This window comes from Populus alba, chromosome 15, assembly GCF_005239225.2.
Source record: "Populus alba chromosome 15, ASM523922v2, whole genome shotgun sequence".
Classification (NCBI taxonomy): Eukaryota; Viridiplantae; Streptophyta; class Magnoliopsida; order Malpighiales; family Salicaceae; genus Populus; species Populus alba.
In genome coordinates this window covers 15,045,542-15,068,430 of record NC_133298.1, presented here as the reverse complement: position 1 = coordinate 15,068,430, position 22,889 = coordinate 15,045,542, and the positions used below count along the sequence as shown (strand labels likewise).

General features: G+C 33.9%; 3 protein-coding genes across 6 annotated transcripts; all 3 read right to left on the bottom strand.

Annotated features, from left to right (window-relative positions):
- Nucleotides 1-1,817: 1,817 nt before the first annotated feature.
- LOC118057431 (protein NBR1 homolog) lies at nt 1,818-5,866 on the bottom strand. Of its 3 annotated transcripts, none has more exons than XM_035070002.2 (8): nt 5,767-5,866; nt 5,615-5,671; nt 3,819-4,870; nt 3,571-3,697; nt 3,200-3,451; nt 2,952-3,101; nt 2,287-2,844; nt 1,818-2,165 (listed from the first exon to the last, which is right to left on the bottom strand). In XM_035070002.2, exons 2-8 carry the CDS (start codon nt 5,636-5,638, stop codon nt 2,067-2,069), a joined length of 2,262 nt encoding a protein of 753 aa, XP_034925893.1. In that variant the 5' UTR covers nt 5,639-5,671; nt 5,767-5,866; the 3' UTR covers nt 1,818-2,066. The 3 variants fall into 3 exon arrangements, with proteins under 3 accessions (XP_034925893.1, XP_034925895.1, XP_034925894.1); XM_035070004.2 differs by having other exon boundaries at nt 3,571-3,694; XM_035070003.2 differs by having other exon boundaries at nt 5,776-5,860.
- An 8,003-nt stretch (nt 5,867-13,869) lies between these two features.
- LOC118057434 (plant intracellular Ras-group-related LRR protein 9) lies at nt 13,870-17,894 on the bottom strand. Of its 2 annotated transcripts, none has more exons than XM_073404821.1 (4): nt 17,056-17,894; nt 15,760-15,926; nt 14,847-15,684; nt 13,870-14,520 (listed from the first exon to the last, which is right to left on the bottom strand). In XM_073404821.1, exons 1-3 carry the CDS (start codon nt 17,782-17,784, stop codon nt 15,042-15,044), a joined length of 1,539 nt encoding a protein of 512 aa, XP_073260922.1. In that variant the 5' UTR covers nt 17,785-17,894; the 3' UTR covers nt 13,870-14,520; nt 14,847-15,041. The 2 variants fall into 2 exon arrangements, with proteins under 2 accessions (XP_073260922.1, XP_073260923.1); XM_073404822.1 differs by having other exon boundaries at nt 13,870-14,330.
- Nucleotides 17,895-18,460: 566 nt separating this feature from the next.
- LOC118057435 (uncharacterized) lies at nt 18,461-22,490 on the bottom strand. The gene is made up of 9 exons (XM_035070010.2): nt 22,267-22,490; nt 22,028-22,137; nt 21,376-21,494; nt 21,167-21,264; nt 20,342-20,429; nt 20,127-20,261; nt 19,932-20,034; nt 19,340-19,476; nt 18,461-18,620 (listed from the first exon to the last, which is right to left on the bottom strand). Exons 1-9 carry the CDS (start codon nt 22,326-22,328, stop codon nt 18,576-18,578), a joined length of 897 nt encoding a protein of 298 aa, XP_034925901.1. The 5' UTR covers nt 22,329-22,490; the 3' UTR covers nt 18,461-18,575.
- Nucleotides 22,491-22,889: the final 399 nt, after the last annotated feature.

Genomic DNA, 22,889 nt, shown 5'->3' with positions numbered 1-22,889 from the left:
TCGTTGATTGATGGACATATTTGCCACAAGAAGTTCTTTGTAGTTCAGGTTTCTGCTGGAAAATACCAGGACTAATACCTCTATGAACGCCGGCAGGACCAGTTCTGAAGACCGTCTCTCATCATCTGTTTCCAGCATAACCTCCAAAAGTTGATGATTTAATAATCAAATCTGCCAGCTGAACATAAAACCAGCCAGGCAGTCAGAAACTCAGAGGTCATGAATTAGCTGCATCGAAAGACAGCTTATTTGATATGTTTGACGAGTCATTGGCAATGGTGACAGAAAGGGCATTCATTGTATTGGGCAGGTGGCTTGTAGCAGCAGCAACAGTTTCCAGCAGTTCCTAGTTTAATGAGCTACCAAGCATTTCTACAGGCCTTGCATGATTATTTTGTTTTCACCGATACACTTCAGATTTTTATTTTTATTTTTATTTATTTCACATATTCTTAAACTATCTGCATAAGCCTGGATACTTCAAAGGAAAGAAGGGGACATATAAAACATTAACGGGTTAAAGATGTTGTATATCTGCTATATAATTGATTCTGGCAACAGGTATCGTGCATGTATTTCAGAGAATCTCAAGCATCGACAAACTGTGGGATTCAGAACTTGATGTGATAATAATAATAAGGCGAAGCATCGTTTGTAATTTGCTCTGAAGTTTAGTTTCTGTAACTTCTGATTTATGATTCCCATTTTGTTCGATAATTTGCACTTGCTCCGTCACCTGGACCTTCTTGGGAGACTTGGTGGGATTCCTCTTGTTGATTACATAATCTTGGCGAGCCTCCATAATCTCTTCCTCTTAAATCACCTTGTTGTTGAAGGCCTTGTGCACGCTTGGGTAGTGGGGAGCACCATGGAGAACACTTGACATCCTTGATAATCTTGAAATATAGGCATGATAATCATCGGACGTAGTGTCCCAGCCATGCTGTTGCCTAGTTTGGTAAACAGTACCTCGAGACATTTGTGCAGTTTACAATGATCTAGTCATAAGAAGCTGCAAATTTATAGACCCAAATTTCAACTTTAATCTCTGAAGATGGTAACGTTGCATCCAATTCTCAATAAACAAGTATGAAAAAATTAATGGCCACCTCTCTCTCTCTCTCAAATTCCCGCCAAACCTAACTCCCATAACCAGTAATTTCAAGAGAACACAAACCTTACAAAAGTGTAAAGCAACCAGAACGCCTAAACTAAGTCCACACAACGCCCACTTCCACCTCTTCAAAGCCTAGAAACCCTTCGACGAACTACGGCCTTTCCATTTTCAATCGAATCAATGATCCTCATCCCCATCTTGGTAAATGAAACACATAACCAGACCATCAAAATATCAATTGCTTCTCTTTTGTTTTGCTTTTTCTGCATCAGTAGAATATCATTTAGCAGAAATTGCATTCTGGGCCTCACTGCTATGTTTTCTCCCCCATTTTGGTAAAAAGAAAATGTTGCCCGTAAAGCAGAAAAACAGTTTTTAATTTTCTCAAGGTCATAAAAGTCGACCAACATCGCAAAAATCTGTAAGCTCAGGCTTATATGAAAAAAAAAAAAAAAAAAACAAAAAAAAAAACCTTCCTTTATTTCATCCCCGTACATTAAAAACCTAACCTGGCAGATATTTCAAAAACCTTTTTCTTTTTAGTGCAGTTAACAGAAGTCCTAGAAAGAACATGATGCTGGCAAAAATTATGAGGAAACTTAAGAAACATGCCAAAAACGTTGTCTGATGACATACTGCATCACACAAATCTTTCATCCAGAAGGGCACAAGAATAACGAGAATGTAGACCAGCCACAAGTACACAGAAAATCAGAAGGAACCATATTGATAAATTATTCATTCACGGTGCACCTGATATATATATATATATATATATATATATAGAAAGACATATCCAGCCAGCATTTGGTTGGAGCACCAAACACGATAAATGCTCAAAACCTGAGCAGTTCTTAGAGAATCCGTAGATCAACTTATTAAACCTTAGCAACCCTAGATTTATTTATAATACCTCTTGACAACGTAAAGGAGGATTAAAATTCTAAAACTATGCCTTCTTTCCGGTGAGAATATCCATGACCACACCCTTGATACTCCCATTGTTTTTCTTCAGCAGCAGCTTGTTCATTTCCTTGTCACGGAAACCCTGCAACCACAACATACAATGTACATTCTGTAATCTTGTGTTGTGCATAAACAACATAAACAAAAAACAATCCTAGTCTTGCTACAAAATGATCTAAAAATGAACTCCAGAGATGGCTTACCATCTCTTGCAACTCCTCGAGAATGGGGTCCCAGTCAGAAACGCCACAAAGATCATCCACTGACTGCTCCAGATCATACTCATTCCGCCTCAAGATCTCCTTATTCAAATCAACCTCCTTGAAGCCCATTTCATTGAGTTCCTTTAGGAGGGTCTTCTCAACAGCACTTTCAACGATGACCTCTTCAGAGGGAGTTGAAGCATCCACAGCAGGAAGGAGTTCGGTAGTAGCTGGAACTGTTTCAGAAATGTCTATCATTGGATAAAGAACGGGAACAGATGAAGGCATGGCCAGGGGAGGAGGAGAGGCTGAAACACCATGGCCAATCAGTAAGGCATCATCTATAGGGAATTTTAGTTCTTGGCTCTTAGGCTGTTCATCAACCATGGGGACAGCTGGTTCTGAAAGCGAGGTATTGTTCTGAGGCTCCAGAAAACAGCCATCCACAGCAGGCTGGACATTCATATCTAAAACACCAGGGAATTTAGAACCATTGTAATTGGGGGACTCGTTCAAGTTCAGATATTTGAAGAATGGATCTTTCAGGGAAGCATCAACCTGCAAGGAAAAATAAGGAATAACTACTGTGCACTTTCTGGTGTGTGTGCATGTAATGAAAAGGTGCAAGTAAAAGGCGACGAAGGGAGCACCAAGAATGCCAATACCTCAATAAGAACCCAAACACGCTGCCCAAATTTTCCACCTGATGGGTATGCCATCCTCCAATATGATATGTATCTACCAGGCAATGCAGGAGATACAAAATCAGCTGCAACATCAAGTTCACCATCAATAGGCACACCATTGACTGGAATCTGCATGGATCAATGAGACCACAAAATGAAGAAAGATCAGATGAATAGCTTAAAGCAAAGGCAATTGTTAAATGTTACTACAAACTGAAGAAGCCCACCTCTATCTCAACAGAATCAGTATTGAAGAACCTGTCTCCCCCAATCCACACAAGCCGCACTCCCTGAGGCCATGCGCCACTACCATTGTTGCGCATTCGCCAAATCTTGGTAAAACAAGTAGATGGAGGCATCATGGTACCATCTGACACATTGACATCCAAAACAAAACGGCTGTCTAGCTTAGGTTGAGCTCCTTTTACTCCATATGAACCTTTAGAGAGAGGCTGTGGGATGGCCCAAGATTTCTGTGTCTTTTGGTAAAAAAATAAAAAAAGACGAGTCAGCAATGAAAAAAAAAATAAAGCATGATTTTATCAACTGAGAAAACTTGCATGTGATATTAAATATCTTAGGCACAAAGTCTGCATACAGGATCATTAAACCCCTTGAAAGACCAACGATTACGATAAGGCATCGGCCTATCCATCTTGATGTAATCAGCTTCATTACCCATTTCAGCGAAGCAGATGCTGCAGAGGTCATAATCCTCTTTACTGCTAGAAAGAAAATAGAGCAGAGAGGGGATCACTAAATAAATATGAGAAAATAGCATCAATTCAACAGCCATTATCTTTATAATCATAGGCACAGCATCAAAGCTTTAAGTGTATATCTTACACTTTGGACTTGTACCGAGGCCCGGTAATTGGATGAACACCACAACCATCACATTGAACACCCTTATGAAAAATGCCAACCATGGGATTATTAAGAGAATTGTTTCTCTTAATTACATGACCTTTGAGAGTGCGTGAAGCTGAGTCATTTGCCACTGGCATTCCACTAAATGGACAGTCAGAGTGTAAAGGAAAGCCATGATTCATAGGAATGCTGGGGAAACCAAACCAGCCAGGCTTCCCAGTTGGAAGACCAGTATTCCGTTTCTTGGTTTCCTTCCAATCATCACAAGCCGGGACGAAGGATGCAAGGGGTGAATAATTCACAAACGAATTGGAAATTTGAGGGTTAGGATTCAGATTAACAGTAGAAGGGACAGCTGTGTGAGGTGACATTGCAGTCTTAGTACCATTTTCAAAGCTCTCCTCCTGGCTAGTTATGAGAGGTGAGTTTAAATTCGGCAAGTGTTCTTTCAAGCCACCATCCTTGGAAGCATTTAGAACTGTAGGAGCTGTAGCTCCAGTTTGGGTGCCGATACCATCATGAGACTGTGAGGTTGGATTCAGGTGGGATTGCCCCATTTTTGAAAAGCAGTCAACAAGCTCAGTGAGCACTGCATTAGAAGCCACAGCTTTTGAAGTCAGGTCGAGAGATATCTTTGAGAGTACTTCACGGAAGGGCTCTGGCACAGATTTCAAAACTTCAGCAAAACCATTGTTGAGGCATGGTAATGGACTCTGGACCCTGGGGGACCTCATAGGGGTAGAACTACCACTAGATCTAGCATTAGATTTACCAGACTTATCATTATTAAGCTGTACATCAATCCTCAAAAACTTCAGGTTCTGCCTCATCACATCACGCAGATCATCATCATCAGCAAGAGTAACCACATCCCCATCTTCATCAATATAGGTCAGAGTGAGATCAGCATCTGGAGGAAAATTAAACAGACCAAGGATCTTTTCCCTCAGCTCAGTCATGTCAAGATCGAGTTGCTCATTCTCCTTTACATGAGCATTAAATCGCCTAAGTGTATCACTATATTTAACCTGTATCCACATGAGCAAATATAAATAAATAAAAGTGGAGGCAATTGGAATATAAAGAACATAAAGAAATTCAAATTAACATACAATTCCATTTGTTGTAAAAACATTTTCTAAACTCATACCACAACATGTTCTCGCCCTGTTTTGACATAACCCTACTCAAATCCTTTGCAAAGATAAGATCAAAAAACAAAATTGTGCAGTAAATTGGTCCAGAGATCCTTTAAAGCATCAAAGAAGAAATCTCACCAGCTTTGAGACCAACAAAAACTGCATAATATAATAACAATTTTGAAAAAGAAGGCAAAACCCTAAATAAAACAAAATCCAAAAAAGATTCTTTTTTCCAGCCAAGGTCAGAGTTCAAACTATTAAAACAACATCTAAAATAAGCCCAACAGATTTAAGCACCTCATTACACACCCTAATCTAAAAAAAACAAATCATAATACGATAGACCCCCTGGATCAAACCCTACTCTATAACAAAGGAGAAAATAATAAATGAAAAACATAAAAAAAAAATATCTCATATTTGACTCAACAAAAAAAAAAACAATAGCACTTGATCAAAGAGCAAACAAACAATAAACATAACACAAAGAGATCAAACATATCATTGAAGCAATATACGGCTGTATCTAAAACCAAATTGTTCAAAACACAAAACCCCAATTTCCAAACTGTACATATTTTATTCACAAAAAACACAAAAGCAAATAAGAGAAAACGTCAAAGAACAAACCTTGATCACCATAGTAGAATCCATCGCGTTCCAGTAAGCCGCGCAATAAAAGAAAACCTTAAAAAACAAAAGAAAGGATTAAGGGAGGAATGGTTCAAATTAAGAATAAAAATCGGTAAGAGAAGAGAGAATATGAAGAATCAATCACTTACCAAGCGTACCTGTTAGCCGCTTTTACCGTCTAGCTAAAACTTGCTTTGATTATAAAACTTGCTTTGATTTCCTCATGTCTCTCTCTCTCTATATATATATATATATATGTATTTATACTCTTTGTTTAGGCTTATTGGATAAGTTCTATTTTTTTTTTTTTTTTTTGAAAAAGAAAACCTATGGTATTAAGGAACTGAATTGGATGTGATTTAATACGACTGAGACTACTGTATTAATTTGTGAATTCATACGTGGGTTTATTTTATTGGTTGTTTAAGTTGGTATAAGTCCTTGGTGGATAAGTTAAGACTTCAGTGGTATTGTGTGCAATTGGGGATAAGTGGAGACATAGAAGTTATCGCTTAGTTAGGTACGCTATTAATTCTCTCTCTACTAATTGATTATCATCGCAACTTTTTTTTAAGAAAAAAAGTCTCCCATCTAAATTATTATTTTTTCCGAATTTCATTCTTACACGCTATATTAACTTGCAAATTTATTTCTTTCGCTTTCATTTTATAATATTTTATTAATTTTAAATTCATTACCACAATTTATTTCAATTTTTAGAAGATTATTATAATCTCAAAAAAAAAATTACTAGCATTTAGTTCATGCTTAATTTTTATAAATATCTATTTTTATTATAATATTATTAAAATATATAGTTTTAAAAAATAAAATTATTAAATTTAGTAGAGTTCATAATTTAAGTCATGAGTTTAGTGAGTTAATTCGTACAGCCTTTATTAATTTAATATATTATTATTTTAATATTAAAAATATATATATTTTAATTTTTTAAAAGTTAAATCACATTTTTTTATTGATTATCTAAATTATTTTTAGATTCAACAACTTCACTAAGTTATGTCAAGTAACTATTATATAATTAATTTTTAACTAGAATTAAATAAAAAGTCAAATTGAAAGAGTTCAATGTTAATCTATTAGGTTAAATTTAATAACTATATCAAATATTTTTTAAAAAATCTACTTCAAAAAAATTTATTTAACTTCAACAATCTACAAAACTAATACAAACTAATCCTTAGGCAAACTTTAATACAACATACCCATGAGCCAATCAAACATACCATCCTAAAAGGTAAGAGTGTTGACGTTGTTTGTTGTTAAAATTCTATTAAATGATTATTATTTCATGATAGAAAAATGAAGATATAAATATATAAATGTGTTTGGTTGAAGAAATAAGAACATAAAAATAAATTTATTTATGGTATAATTGTGAAGTGAATTTCTTTATTTTCAAAATAAAAAGTATAGTGGGGGCATGTTTTCAAAGACTAAATTTATTATTTTCTATTTCTAAAGTATTCTAATGGAGAAATTTTCATTCTAAAATTATTGAATTAAAACATATAAAAATACCATGATTATACTCATGGTCGAAAAGATAAACTTTAATTGACTCGAGTCAATATAAAAATAAAAATTATTATTATTATAATTTTAAAATCTAACTCAAAGGTTAATCCGGAGTAAGACTCATGTTACGGGTTAAGAGAGTCAACAAGGATTTTCTTGAGTTAATGTAAGGATAAAAATAATTATTATCATAGTCTTAAACTTGACTTAGAGGTCGACTTAGAGCAAGGCCTGAGTACGGGTTGAGAGGGTGAATATATATAGATAAAAATAGTTATTATTATAGTTTTAAGACCTGATTTAGGAGTAAACTCTGGACAAGTCTAGGATCACCAGTCAGGAGGTCAACCCGGGTTTATCCAAATCAACATAATAATAAAAGTACTTATTCTAATAGTTTTAAGAATAAAGGTGGGTTGAGTTGACCCAGGTCAATATAAAAATAAAAATTATCGTTATCATAGTTTTAAAATCTAACTTGGAAGTTGATCTAGGATAAAGCCTGGGTCACATATTGGGAGGATCATTTCAGGTTTATCCAAATCATCATAAAAAATAAAAGTGGTGATTATCATATTTTTAAAACTCAATTCATGGGTCGATATGGAGCAAAACTTGGGTCATTAGTCAAGAGAGTTAACCACCCAGGTTGATCTAGACCAGCATGCAAATAAAAGTAATTATTATCATAGTTTAAAACTAGACTCAAGAGTCAACCTAGAGCAAGGCCCGGGTCACGAATTAGAAGGATCAAGTTAGTTTAGCCTAAGTTTTGTTTTTTTTTTTAATAAGAACAAAACAACCTCATTTTGATAAAAAAAATAATAATAATAATAAAAATCAAGTTTTTTACCCTTGTTTTACCCTGGGTAAATTGGGTTGTGGGCCAACAATACCACTAGCTGACCTGGGTTGTTGATTAGATTAAGCTAGGTTAATCTTTCCATTATTTTTCTTAAAACCAGATCATTCCAAGTCATGGATCGACCCATTAAGTTAGTCTAGTTCTTATATCTACGGTTATTATTATTAATTTCAACATATATAATTACTTTTTAAAATATGTAAATTTGATAATGATACATACTAAAAATAAAATAAATTTTTTTATATTTTATTTTTTCTTATCTATCATGATCAAATAAATTATAATAACAATCATTCTATCTTATATACAACTATCAAACATAATTTTGTTATCGTTTTCATTTCTATCCTGTCTCAATTGTTTGTCTTTTATGTTCAGTAACGGTAATCCCCTACATTAAATCCACCAAATGGGTCATAAAAAATTAATTGCTGATAAAAAAAAAAGAAAAAAAAAGGAAAAGAGCTCATAGACCTGATTTTATATTTTATATCTTATATAAATAAATTCAGTTGTTTTAATTGCGTTTAATAATCGAATTATATGGGAAATTATGAAAGGAAAAAAGAATATATGCATCTTTCTTCTTTTTTTCCTGTATGGGGTTGCTAGCTAGTTAAAACAACTAAGAAGATTGATATTGACGAGATATAATTAATAACTTCGGTGTTTGCTTTTAGTTGGGTTGGAGCATAACTGGCCTTTCCTATTTCTTCTTGACGTATGTTTTCGTCACAATCATGGTAAAAGAAATGGCGAAAAGAGGGAGGCTAAAGAAGTGAAAATTTCTTATCAATTCGTTTATGAGATCGAATCTACAATTGTTGAGGCAAACCCTTTACAAATTAGAAAAAAGGCATTGTTGTCATTGCATCACCATGATTTTTACCAAGAATATGCAGCAAGACAGTTTTATTTACAAATTAAAGACAGTGAGAACTGCAAAAACCCCATGGGCCATAACGAAAAAGGAGAAAGACGATCACAGAGAAAGATGATCTTTCAAATACTGCAGTTTCCCTTTACATCCTGAGTTGCTTCTCGTTAATGGGTCTAAGCAGCCCCTCTAATCAAGAACATAACAACATCAGCAGTGATTTTCCTCCCTTGTTGAACAAGCACCCGGCGTCGCTTCCCCGAAAAAGCTAGAAGCACCAGCACCGTGATCCATGTCAGCACCGTGGCACGGGCAGCAATAACAAGCAATGTTGATAATAATAAGACCCCGGAAACCAACAAGGCCGACCCAAAGAAACCAGCCCAGTTGAGTCTGCTAGGGTTAGCAGTACAAGCGTAGAAGTAGCACACCACAGCACAGAAGGAAACCAGGAGAGCCAACATTAACAGGAACAAGAACAACAGCAACGTTGTTGTTTTGGAAGAAGAAGATGTTCTAGACAGCTTGGACATGTCTCTGATAAAAAAAAAAAAAGACAAAAAAAAGAGAAGCAAGAAGAAAGAAGAAGGGGCAGTTTCTTGGAGAATTATTTTTTCTTGATCAATTGATGGGAAAGTGGAAAGAAATTGGAAAGCATGTGAGCACATGGGGAGGTTGGTGGTGCCAGCCTTGCTCCTTTATTCATGGTGATGTTGTTTTCGGTTCAGATTGTTGATTTGGGGGGCAATACTAGCCGTTGGATACTTTGTACAGGGAAATACTATTTTTCTATTGTTCCGACTAGGTAGCGTTTGAGAATACAGCTGAAACTGCGTTTTAAAAAAATTTAAAAGTTTTTTGTTTTGCTAAAATTTAATGTGGTTTGTACCTTTTGGATCGTTTTGATGTGTTGATGTCAAAAATAATTTTTAAAAAATGAAAAAAATCATTGGCATGCATTTCGGCACAAAAGGTTATTTAAAAAGCAACCGCTACCACACTGTCAAACACGCTATAAATAGATGGTATGTGCTTAATCGTGAGCCAGGTTAATTTTTTTAAAAATAAAAAAATAATGTTTAGACGATGCTAATATTTTTATTTAAACAAGCAGGAAAAATATGAAATTCAGATTATTGGTTCAACTAGAATCAATAAGTTTGGTTAATTTAATAATATAATTAAAAAAAATTAACAATAAATAAAGCAAATAAAACAAGAAAATTGATAATGCTTAATTTCAAAAGGGGATCTCTTGTGAATATTATGAAAATATAAATTCAAATATTTTGAAAGGTCTTTATATCTTATTTGATAATAAAATAAAAATTAAATGAGAATGAGATAATTATGAACAAAAATTTAATGTTCAATTCCAAGTAAACCAAATGTTGAAGATAATTTTTTTAAAAAAAAATTAAAATAAAACAAAAAAAATTTTTTTGAAGCTACTTGAGTTAACTTATCAAATTTTATGACTTGGTTGTGAGATTGAGATAACCCCGCGGAGAGAAAATTAAATACAATTATGAAGCTCAATTCTTAAACTAACCTAACGTTGAAGGGCAAAACTAAAAAAAAAAAATCAACAAAAAAAAAAAGAAGAACTTGAGTCAATCTGGACTAACCTACAATGCTCACGACTCAATACATTAAATCTAGATAACCTCATAGGAAAAAAAAATGATGAAGGCCAATCCCAAACAAGTATAATGTTGAATAATAAAATTGAAATAAATCAATTTTATGAAAGGAAAAAAAAACCTCAAAGTCAACTCAATCTAATATTTTAAATCTGTGACCTAGATCATAAGACTGTATTACTCCATAAAATGCAAACCTGGAAAAAACATGAAGGCAAAGCATCCAATTAACCAAAAATTAAAAGATGAAATTGAAAAAATAATCAATAAAAAAAGGATCCAAAACAAAATAATTTGCAATCAAAAAAATTATGACCAAATTTGACATAAAAAATAAAATTAAATACTAAGTGATGAAACTGAAAAACAAATTCAATTAAGAAAATGATAAGAAAAAAACAAGTAAAAAAAATAAGGATCGAATTTGACTTAAAAAGAAAATGAAACTAAATACCAAGGGATAAAATGGAACAAAAATAAATAAAAATAAAAATAAATAAAAAAAAAAATAAAAATCGAATTTGATACAAAATCAAAATGACATAACATCATTCAATTTTGGCCAACTTGGCTCGAATTTTAAGATGGGGAGAAAAAAAAAAAGGAAAGAAAGAAAAAAAACAAAAAAAGTAATTGTCATTGCACTGCTACTCATCTACTGTCATACTTCAACTTAAAAGGAAGATCAGATATCTCATGTGCCGCCATTAATAGTGTGGACACAACCCACATGCTAGCACATGCAATCTACGGTCTAACTAGTTTTGGTATTTAAATAATATTTTATATTTATTAAAATATCAAATTATCCCTTGATCAACTTGATTATAACTAAAAACTCATGGTGAAAATACGAAAAAGCCATTGGATGCCAGAAAAATATTTTGCTTTTGAGAGTAATTTAGTTATTTTATTGTGTTTTTTAAAAAATAAAAATCCAAAAAAACCTCTTGACACCAATAAAATAAAAATTTCTTTTAAAGATAATTTTTTATTTTATTGTATTGTAAAAATATGAAAATATCAAGTTGTCATCAAACAATTTGATAATGATTAATGAACCTTGTGAAATAACTGTATTACCCCCAATAACCAGTCCAATTATTTTTATTGAGAAGGGTAAAATTATTATTATACTGTTCAAATTCATAGTGTTTTGTGCATAGATCAACAATGAGACATCTCTTTTAGTTTATTTACTAGTTATTTGACCCATACTTTGTTGTGGGACAAATAATGTTTTTGATAAAAAAAAAAAATGTAAGCTTTTCAAATATATATTTTTTTAAAAAATCTAATTATAAATCAAAAGTTATATGTATGCATTTATTTTAATACACTGAGAACTATATGTGCTAGTAAATGAAAAAACAAAATGTTAACGTGTCTATTCAACTCGTCTCATTGCAGATTGAATAATTTTTTTTTTAAGACAAAAGAATTAATGTGTAGATTATTATTAACGTGTTTTTTTTACATCGAGTAACAAAGATAATCGTAAATCAAAAAATCATTATTTACTTAAATGAAAAAACTTGTTTTATAAAAATAAAAATAAAAACTCAAAAACTAATATTTTACCACTGCTACAGTATCATTAAAGTAAAAAAAATTGGCAAAATCTATAATTTCACCATTTATACATCAAAACACTGTTTTGTTTTAATATATGCATAGTTATTATTAATTTAATTAGTGGGCTGGAGATGCATAATTTAATCACCGTTTCAACCCATAACGTGTCTTCTTTCCCTAATGGTGGTGGGTTTGAACATTAATGTCCCTTGCCCAACATTCAATGTACTCTATGATTCATCTTTTCGAGGAATGCACAGTGTCTGTTGTCTATATCCTTGAAAACACGCATCAGCAAGACACCCCTCTTTTAATTAATTTGCCGTACCTTTCATTATTATTACTTTATCCGTATATATATATATATATATATATATATATATATATATATATATGAACTAAGATAGGATTTGAGGCAAGATGTTTTTTTTAACAATACTTCAATTCAATGTTATTTTCAAATTATTTGAAGATTTATTAGACTTTTTCAATTTTAATATAGGGGCTTTCATATCTTTTTTTTTAATTAAAGTTAAATTATTTAATTACTCATTGGATTAAAATTAACAAAACTATCTCCCCTGAGTTTTATGGTCTTTTCAACTTGGTTTTTTCTTTAGTAGTATCAAGTTAATTTATGGATATTTTTGTATTTTAATAAATGTTTAAAGTTTAAAAGAAGATTTGCTGGCACATGAAAAGGTATTAGCGTACACCCTGGACTAAGAATAATTGCATAGTGTTAGAATGATTTTGCCCCTAGCTTGAAAAACCATTGAGCTAGGATTTGAGGCAAGATTGTTTTTTTTTTTTTTTTTTTTTAATCGTGATTCAATGTTATTTTCAAATTATTTAGGGGATATTAGTTTTTTTAATATTTTTATAAACAATTAAATTATTAAATACTTTGAGAACTAAAAAGATTGATGGCTAAATCCAGGGGCTTTTATATATTTATACATTTTTAATTAAGTTAAATCACTTAATTATACATTTTGAATCATTTTTAATTAGATTCAAAATTAACAAAACGGAGGGTTTTTTATTTTATCTTTTCAACATAATTATTTTATTTTTTTGTTAATGTTAAGTTAATTTAGGGGTATTTGCATTTTAATAATAAATAAATCAATCAAGTACTGCTAGGATTGACCCTGTACGCCTGGGCCCTTAATTTTTTTTTTTTTTAAATTTAGAAACGAGGCAGACAAAACGGGACGAATAATGTTGTTCACTCTAAAATGTTTTTTTTTTTTTTAAATAAAGCCAGGCAAGGCGTCACTTGTTTTTCCCCATATTATAACCATGGTGGAGGTCTCCAATAACCCAAAAAACAAACTAAAAAAACTCCCCAAGTTCTAATCTACTATTATAGACGATTGAAAGGCTAAAAAACACCAAGGTGAGGCTCCTCTTATTAAATAAAAACATCAAGATCAACAATTTTTATGAATCAAATCGATGTCAATCAATATTCTCTCTTTTTATTATCAGAATTTGACAAATTTCTTTCTTCTCTCTCAAACCAAGGATTTAAAAGTAAAAATAATAAAATTCTATTACACAATTGGCATTTTAAAATATTGAGGGACTGAAAAGTTGTGATTTAAAATATAAAAGGGCAAAAGTGAGTTTTTTCCCCATTTTTTAAACAGCTACCTCTTTTCTCCTTGTTTTATACTCTGGTCCCTCCTTAACAATTCTTGATAAATTGATCGTGAATTTAGACATAAAAAGATGCAATTAAAGAGAGAATAAAGTTTAAGAACTAAATTATATATATAAAAAAATCAGTGTGGATTGCTACCGAGAAAACACCATGCATTTTAGAGTTTCCATGCTGCAACTTCGTTGCAAACCTGCTTCTACCCCCCTATCCTTTTTAACCCAAATAACATGCATGTTGTTCATACAAACGTTCACAAACTTACAATTTCTTTCACACGACCTCAGGATCAGATACAGTTGACACCACCTTCGTTATCAAGAGTATTCCAGTAAATAATCTATACAATCGTATTGTTTACCAACACCTTAATTGTTTGATTTTCTGGACTTAATTTTATTGTTCTATTTTCACTAATCTACACAGGAATGATCTAGGCCTTGAGGGTTTTAAACCGGCATGAGGGTGGGGTCTTGCTCTCTGCCCGAGCTGTTTTTTAATGACACAGTTGCTGGACCAGAGGTAGCACACGTACTTGAACTTAGCTGTAGCAAGATGAGAGGAGGAGGTTGGCTTGTGGTGTTGGCATTTAATACATTAATACTAGTCAAATTATCATCAAAACTCCTGTGGATATTGCTCATGATGTGTTCTAAGCGAGTTAAAAGAGAGACAAGTGTGTCATTATCTTCCATTAGTGAAGTGGTGTTGATGAATGAAATGTCCACCCAAAAACTGCAAGTAATCCAAACCATCAAGTATGCCATCACAGACCAATCCAAACCATTGAAGTCTATGCTATCACACAAAAATCCAAACCATTAAGTTCACTTAATGGCCTACAATACTTAGCGTCTTTACACAGGAGGACTGGCATTTGTGCATTTCTTCACGCTAGAGTTATCAGGAGATTACTAGAACTACCACTAAAGCTTATATGCATTTTCAAGAACGTTCTAAGATATTATGAGCAACTTCCAAACATTAATAGCAGCAGAAGAAACTGTTGTGAAATTCGATATGCAGGAGATATTTTGATAACAGAGTAGCCAAGAATCTACCTGTTTATTGTCTGGCAAAACCAGAATAGGACTGAGTGGAAGAAGAGCAAAATTTGCTGAACTTGCAGCTCTTTCTAGTTGGCATCGTTGCAGCTTCAAAAGAAACTGCAAGCAGAAGAAATCCATCTCATCAATCATATCAAATGTACATGCTGTCGAGAAGAAATGGATCTTGAAATATCAGAGACTGGGAAGTCATAGCTGTTGATCAAGATAAGGATCTCTAGAAACTCTCGGACTTAAGAATCCTGAAACAGTAGCAGAAACACCAGTAGCATAAGTTTTCAACCATGAGGCGCTGCGCGTCAACCATCCAGTCTGTGCTTGTTCTTGTACTTCAAGCATGCTCTTCCTTTCTTCCTCCACCAGTATATCAATCCACCTCTTAGCCATATAAATCTTCACAGCCTCGACCCCTTCCTTGATAACTTCTGGCGGCGGAATTACAAGGGGATTTTGGTCCAAGTTGAGCTTGGTCAAATTATCCAGCCGACCAAATGAATCAGGCAAGGCAGAAATCTGGTTGTTGCTGAGATCAAGTTCCTTGAGGTTTGTCAAATCACCAAAAGTTTCAGGGAGCTCTTTCAGGTCACTAAAATTGCTGCTCAAATTGAGGGTCTCAAGATTTGTCAATTTCCCAATAGCAGGGGGAAGGCCACGAAGCTCATTGAAATGAGCATCCAGGTGGCGCAGAGATCTCATCTCACCAATAGATGTGGGAAGAGAAGAAATCTTGTTCAGCTGGATCGAAAGCCTCTGAAGATTTGACATTTCATGTCCAATATTAGTCGGCAAGTATGTCAGGCAGTTGAAGCTGACATCCAATTCCAGCAATGACCTGAACCATTGATGAATAAAATCCACTGTACAGGATTTCTGGTCAAAGGACAAACTTGTAATGAATTAGAATTACCTGCAATGACAAATGGTGTCAGGCAAGACCTCTATCTTGTTGCTAGAGACATCCAGGATTTTCAAGTTTTGCAGTAATCCAATTGAATCTGGCAGTGCTTCTAAGAGATTTGAAGCAAGATTGAGCTCCTCAAGAATTTCTAACCCAGTTATTGAATCGGGAATGACCTGTTTCACTCACACAGGTTACTCAGTTACTAGGAAAAAATAATACAAGTAATAACCATTCAAGAAATGGGATTGGACTGACAAATTAATCATCAAGATTTCAGTTGGGGCTACACCAAGAACAAACTTTTTACTACCACAAATGCAAACAAACAACACCATGTTTATTTATCATAATAAAAATATCCATCCGCGAAGCAAAACAAGCATGAGAAGTTACATATTGCAGTTAACAAGTCAGGCTGGTTCTCAATGATTTGCATATCTCATACTCAGCATTATAGGATTCATGAACAATAAAGTGGGAAAGATTTTAAGGCCAGATTTACAGCTATCGTATAATTATTTTCAACTAACAAACTTGAGGTTTTCCTAAGCACTAAGTTCTACATAGAGTTCCAGCCTCTACCCTACTTGTTTTTTGCGTCAATTCTGCTGATTTACTGCTGTTTTATCCCTAAACTACACCACACCTACACCTATGAACTCTCACCAGTATGATCATTACTGGGAAAGCTTTGGACATTAGAACTGCCACATGGTAATAACTAACCACGTTAACAGAACCTATATATGGTGTGTAAAAGAGAATTTTCCCTTCCTTTCCACCTCAGGCAATGTAAATCCTACAATAACTATTGCAAAATATTGAAGGAATACTCAGCCAGTAACTTCAAGTAGCTATATGATTCTGAAAGATGGCATGCCGTGTATCTAACTGAAATAAACATTTTCATCTACAGCTGAAAATACAAACACACCAACCATATGCACCAGCACTGCTTTAAACTAAACCAAACCCATATCAGAAGCATAGCTAGTACCCAAGTAAGATACATTTTCCAATTAGCAAATTCCGATTCGAGCACGTCTTTGAGATTCATTGCTTTCTTTTAATGACAGATTTAATATGCACAAATCCTTTTACGGTACCGATTATTCAATACTGGTGACAAATTCAAACCTCTTAATTCATCTTAGTACCATAAAGATTATGACTCCACTCTAACCTTATCAACTCGTACATTAAATCTATATTATCACACAAAAGATTTTATTAATTCACAGCACATGAAAGATTTCAAGAAACCTAACTACATTTCTAAACACTAAATAATTAAAAAAAAACCTGAAGTTGATTATTGGAAAGATTAAGCACTTTCAACCCCACAACCCTCCCAAATCCCTCAGGTAAGAACCTCAGTCTCCGATTCGACAAATCCACTCTTTCGATCCCTTTCGAGCTCCCCTCTCTCAACACCCCCACAACCTCCTCAGTCACCTCCACCTCCACCTCCACTCCTTCCTCCTCCTTATCTTCCTCCACTCCTCGCTCCGCCTTCCTATAAATTTTCTCCAACTTATCCTCCGCTTCCTTCAACAACTTCTCATAATCCCTGTGCATTTCATCCAATTGCAATACCATTTTATAAAACCCTATCTCTTTCTCCGCCTCTTCTCGAATCTTCTTCTCTTTCTCAGCCAAATGCGCCCTCCACTCTAACCTATCAATCTCACATGGCCGCTGAGAAAGCACAAGATCCTCCAATTGCTTCGATAAATTGGACTCGATTTCACTGAGTTTGAGTTTCGCTGTGTCCACGGTTTCATGGTCGGGCCGGGGGCCTAGGGTATGGAGCACCGATCGGGTTTGGGCAACATCGCCAACAGCCCGTCTCATTGAAGATAGGAGGGCCGGGTCGGATAATCGAGGGAATAGAGATTGTGGTGGTGGTGGTTGTGATGGCTGTGGTGGTTGCTCGATGTCGAATGAGGGGCCAGGGGATTTGTGTCCGAGAGAGGGAAGTCGGGCCATGACGTAAGAGAGAATCGGGTGGGTTTTCGGGTCTGGGTCCATTGTTGGATCTCTTGGTAAGAGAGTTGTTGTGATGATGATTAGAATCTGTTATAGACGAGAGAGGTGACAGGGAAGAAGGTGGGGATTTTCGTCGTGGATCCCGATACTCGTACTTAATCTGATAAGATTACATGCGGGTGATGTAATTACTGACTTGTCAATGCACTATTGGAGGGTCGTAAAACACTGTAAATTTCTTCTTCTAAAACGAATATAAAAAATAGCACCATGGTGCCCGCCCGGATCAAAAAAATAATTGAGCTAGAAAAAATAAGCTTTTTTTTCAAATGAAGTTTTTTATATTTTTAGATTGTTATGGTACTCTAATATGTTAAAGATAATTTTTTTAAAAAAAATATATTTTTTAAATAAAAATAACTTTAAAAAATAATCTATATTATGATTTTAAACACTCCCTAGGTAATTGCTGAATTAGATGCTTACAATGAAGAGATTATTTATATGTGACAATATATATATGTGTGTGTGACAATATTATTTAATTGCAACAAGTATCTCCCATTACAATGCCGCCTTATTTATTACCTATACCCTGGCAATCAGATAATAATCTCTTTAAAATACTTCAAATTTCTTCTCATAATATATAAATTTAGATGGTTTTTAGTTATTATTTCATAACAGAGAAAATAGAGACAGTAGAGAAGGAAAAAAAAAAGACAAAACAAAAGATAACTTTTAGTAGAGATTTAACTTCCCAAGTATGAAACCTAAATTACAAAATTGATGTAAAGAACAACAATTTTACACGCAGATGTCTTAAAACCCTCTCAAAAGGTTTCCCTCTGCCTTTCAGAAGCATCTTCATTCTCAACCTGATAGAAAGCACCAAAAACAGTAGTAAGTGCACATTTTTATCTTTTGCGGCAGATATAAAAAGGTAAACAATTGAAAGGTGAAGGTATGTCAATGCTCAGTCACCATAGTTTCTAATGCAAGAAAATTTTTAGTGGTATATATTGGGTTTCCCCCCCTAAGAAAGCTGTGCACAGATCAATACTTCGTCTTGTTTAGAAAAACTTGATGGACCCATCCGACTAGCGTTTTGGCGCTAAAATGAATCTTTAAAATTGGGGAGCAATGTTTACACAAAAGCAGAGATGCAACTGCTCAGCAACAGCTAATGCAACTTATAAACATCAGGGAGGGAAGGTCAATGATATTTCAAGGTTAGTGTTTGGTTACTATCTCGAGATGGAGAACAAAAATAGTTAGAATAGAAGGGACATGTCCCCTATCCTTCCTGTTTTGAAAGAAAGGAGATTAACTGAAAACTGTTCCAGAGATGGTGTTATTTTTATGCCTCCATCCCTCTAACCAAACATGTTTTTGTCCCTTCCGTATTTTTCTCTTTTGTCCAGAGACATTTACCTAATGCAACCTATAAGTTTCATTTGTGTTTCAACTACAAGAGATTTGCATGTCATGCCAATACAAATTTCAGATTTTACACATCAAATAAATTTTGAATTGATGTTCTCCATCCCATTTAAAAAAACATCTAAAAAAATAGTGGAGATCTTTGATCACTAACCTCAACCAGAACCCTAGCTTTCTTTTTTAATTTTCTAGGTTCATCTTCCTCCACCTTTCGACGAGCAGACTCTGATCTAATCTTTAACCTCTTATGATCAACTGTATCCATCTCCTCTTCATCCTCAGGTGTATCATCTGCATAAATTTCATAAACATATAATTCAAATTTGAACATTTTGCCTCATGTATATATAAGCCTACTGAAATCTGAGGTTTGATATTCACAGAATGAGATCACAAGAATCAGTATGGTAAAACATCGCATGCTCAAGTGAGCTGAATCTTGTTTTTCAGCAAAAACGAAAAAATTAATTGATATATCAAACCTTCACACTTCTACCAATGATTGTCAACATAATTAGCATTGACACATCTACCAATGATTGTCAACATAATTAGCATTCACTTTTAAGGTGAAAAATTTTCATCATATGAAACTTCAAACACAATCCATATAAATGGAATTTTATATAGCAAGTACAGGAAACAGTGCGCTTGCACTCATGGCAGTGAGTGTGCAGTAACTGGGAAAGGGGATATGAAAAATCCACACCACACCACTCTCTTTATAAAAAAAGAAAATACTTTACCATTATTCTTGAGAGACTCGTCAATAGCAAAACCACCAAAATCTTCTATATCATCTTCTTCTTCAAGATCATCATAGCCTTGAACATATTCTATTTCAGGTTCCTGCTGATTCACAAAATTCCTTAGTATACAAAACAGAAATGCCTTCTTGTATCACACAACATGAACTACTTAAAATTACCAGAAAAACATACCGCTACATCATCATCATCGCTGACAGCTTGCAGTTCATTTTCGTCAAGAATTTTGTTGAAATAGTTTGGTAGAATATTATGTATGTCACCATAAAGTCCTCCATTGAGTCTTTCAAGCAACTCTTTCTCAATACTCTGTTGAAAGCAGCACCAGTTAGAACTATGTAAATCCACAACATGGTTGAGACAGTTATATCAAATAAAGGAATCTTAACCTTATCCAGTTCAGCAGCTGTTTCAGCCTTTTTCTCCCTTCTAGATTCTCTCTTTATCTCTTTTCTGGGTGTAGTCATTATCTTCTCCCTAGCAACAAAAATTAATGCAAAATCAACTGTAGAGGTAAACAAGATCTCTCTGGGCTTTGGAATTTGATATTTGGGTAAATCAGAAAGAAAAATGGAAATGAAAATGGCATCAAACAGTAACATAACCATAAAATTACAAGGAAACACCAAAAACTCCACAAATTATCAGGTTAAAACCTTGGTTAGAAACATGTTGGCACTCGTCTTGTTTAAGCAAGTGTCATAATATCTCTATCTCAGCATTTAGGAATTTGTTCACATCGGTGTGTTAAACATCTATAATGAAGATAAAACACAATAACCACATCCAATCATATGGTTTTCACTTTGAACACTGTTTCTCTTTTAGATATCCAACATTAAACCCACATGTGCATCACTAATTTCATTCAGCAAAATAAATAATAACAGAAACTAGAAACCAGGCCTAACAAAGTCAAGCCTTATTGACAGAAGTAGGCCAAAAACTAAATGTGATGTGATTGATACAAATGAGTCAAGCCTTCCATAAGCTACATGGCAATTTTAATGAATCTGTCCAACAAATGTATCAAAAATAAAAAAAGAAAAAGGAAAGAAACTTGCTAATTTAGATCATAAATAAACTTGACAGCAACCAATTCTAACGAAATATCCTACAGTAAACACTGTAAATAATTACTAGAACCAAGAAAGTAGTCACACAAAATAAATTAATATTAGAACAGAAGAACAAAAGAAAGGCAGTTGCAAAACCTAGTTTTCAATGCCAGCTTCCTCATACGTATACGCATCTGAGTCATTTTTGTCAGGCGCTGTTTAGCTTTGTGCACAAGAAACTTTGGCCAGTACATCTTCAAGTTCCAAAGAATTTACAGATCAGCAATAGAAAGTTGTTAAAAATAAGTTTTGGTTCAAGAAATAAGTAAAAACAACCAACATCAGAAGACATAGAAATGGAATACCAAATGCTTGTCTATGATTTCAAGTGCTTTCTCGTAGTTTCTCGGCAACTTTACTCTTTCCCATAACTCATTGGGTTTATGAGCTCTCTCAATAGTCTTCATATATAAATAAAAGACACCTGTTCAGAACCAAACAAGCATCTAATTCAAAAGCAAATTCATCATCCAATTCTCACAAATATACATAAAAGACAAGATTATTAAATTGTAACAGACAAGACCTCAAATTAGATAGGTATCTACATAAATCACATCGCCAGATCCAATAATACATCTAACCAACCAATGCTTAGTTACAAATAAGATCAACACCTCCACAAGAACCTAAGACTCCGTTTTAAGTGGATCATAAAACCAACTCAGGATTCAATTCCAAATCGGAACTAAGCAATTGACAAGAACCAACTCAATCCTCATTAGCAAGCCATTAGTTACTAATCCAACATCGGGGAAGCAGAAACCGAAATAGTAATAGCTTATTCCAACATGCCCCGAAAAACCCAGTATAAATTTCTAATTTTCAACACAAAACGGAAAAAAAATTTATCAATAATCACTCATCCTCTCTACATTGCTCCCAACAAACAAAATTCACTTGAGAGAATTGAAAATTAAAAAAGAAAAAATAATAATACATAAGGTAAAAACATACCATCGTGATCACGGATAGTTGCATAGCGACTATTAGCAAGAGGGCAAGAGCTCCGATTACAAACCCCAGTTATGTTATATGGGTTTCTACAAAAATTCCCCGTTGTGATTCTACAATAAAAGCACAACAAACCCATCAAAACAAAACCAAAAAAAAAAAAAATCAAATTAATAATAATCTAAACAGATTCAAATTCAAAACATTACTATATGCTAAAAAGATTTTAAAAATGGTTTTACTTGGCCATAAAACTGCAGTGATTGTGCCTGATAACTTGCCATATGACCTCATCGTGCTGCATTTTTCTTTCTCTTTCTAATTACTATAATTTTTTTATTATATAAAAAAAATTAAAAAGAAAGAAAGAAAGAAATATGGGGAGCTTTGGAGGTTTAGGGTTTATGTTCTATCTGTGTATCAGTGAAATGCTACCAAAACCTAAAACGGGTGTTGCCGTTTCTTCCTTTTATTTTCCTGTTTTTTTTTTTTAACAAAAACAAAATAATTCGTAAACGTATGGGGTCCGCAAGGCTAGAATGATTACATCTTGTACATTTAATTGTCACGGACAAATAATGTCCTGCCATGTCAACGTTAGATGCCCAAACCATTGTTCTCAGACCAGCCTGCTGGAGGGACATTATTCTAAAACCCGGCCCAGCCCAAGCCGTAGTACTATCAACCTGGGATCCAGACCAGGTTGAGCTTTGTTTTGGACCGTCCATGTAGTTTACCTATGCAAACCCAGGCGATCCAAGTGACACTATTATAATTTAGATGAGACCCGGTAAATATTTTTTAAAATTTTTGTTGAAAATATCGTTTTAATTTTTAGAAGAAAATTGTGTTAAAAAGACTTTGT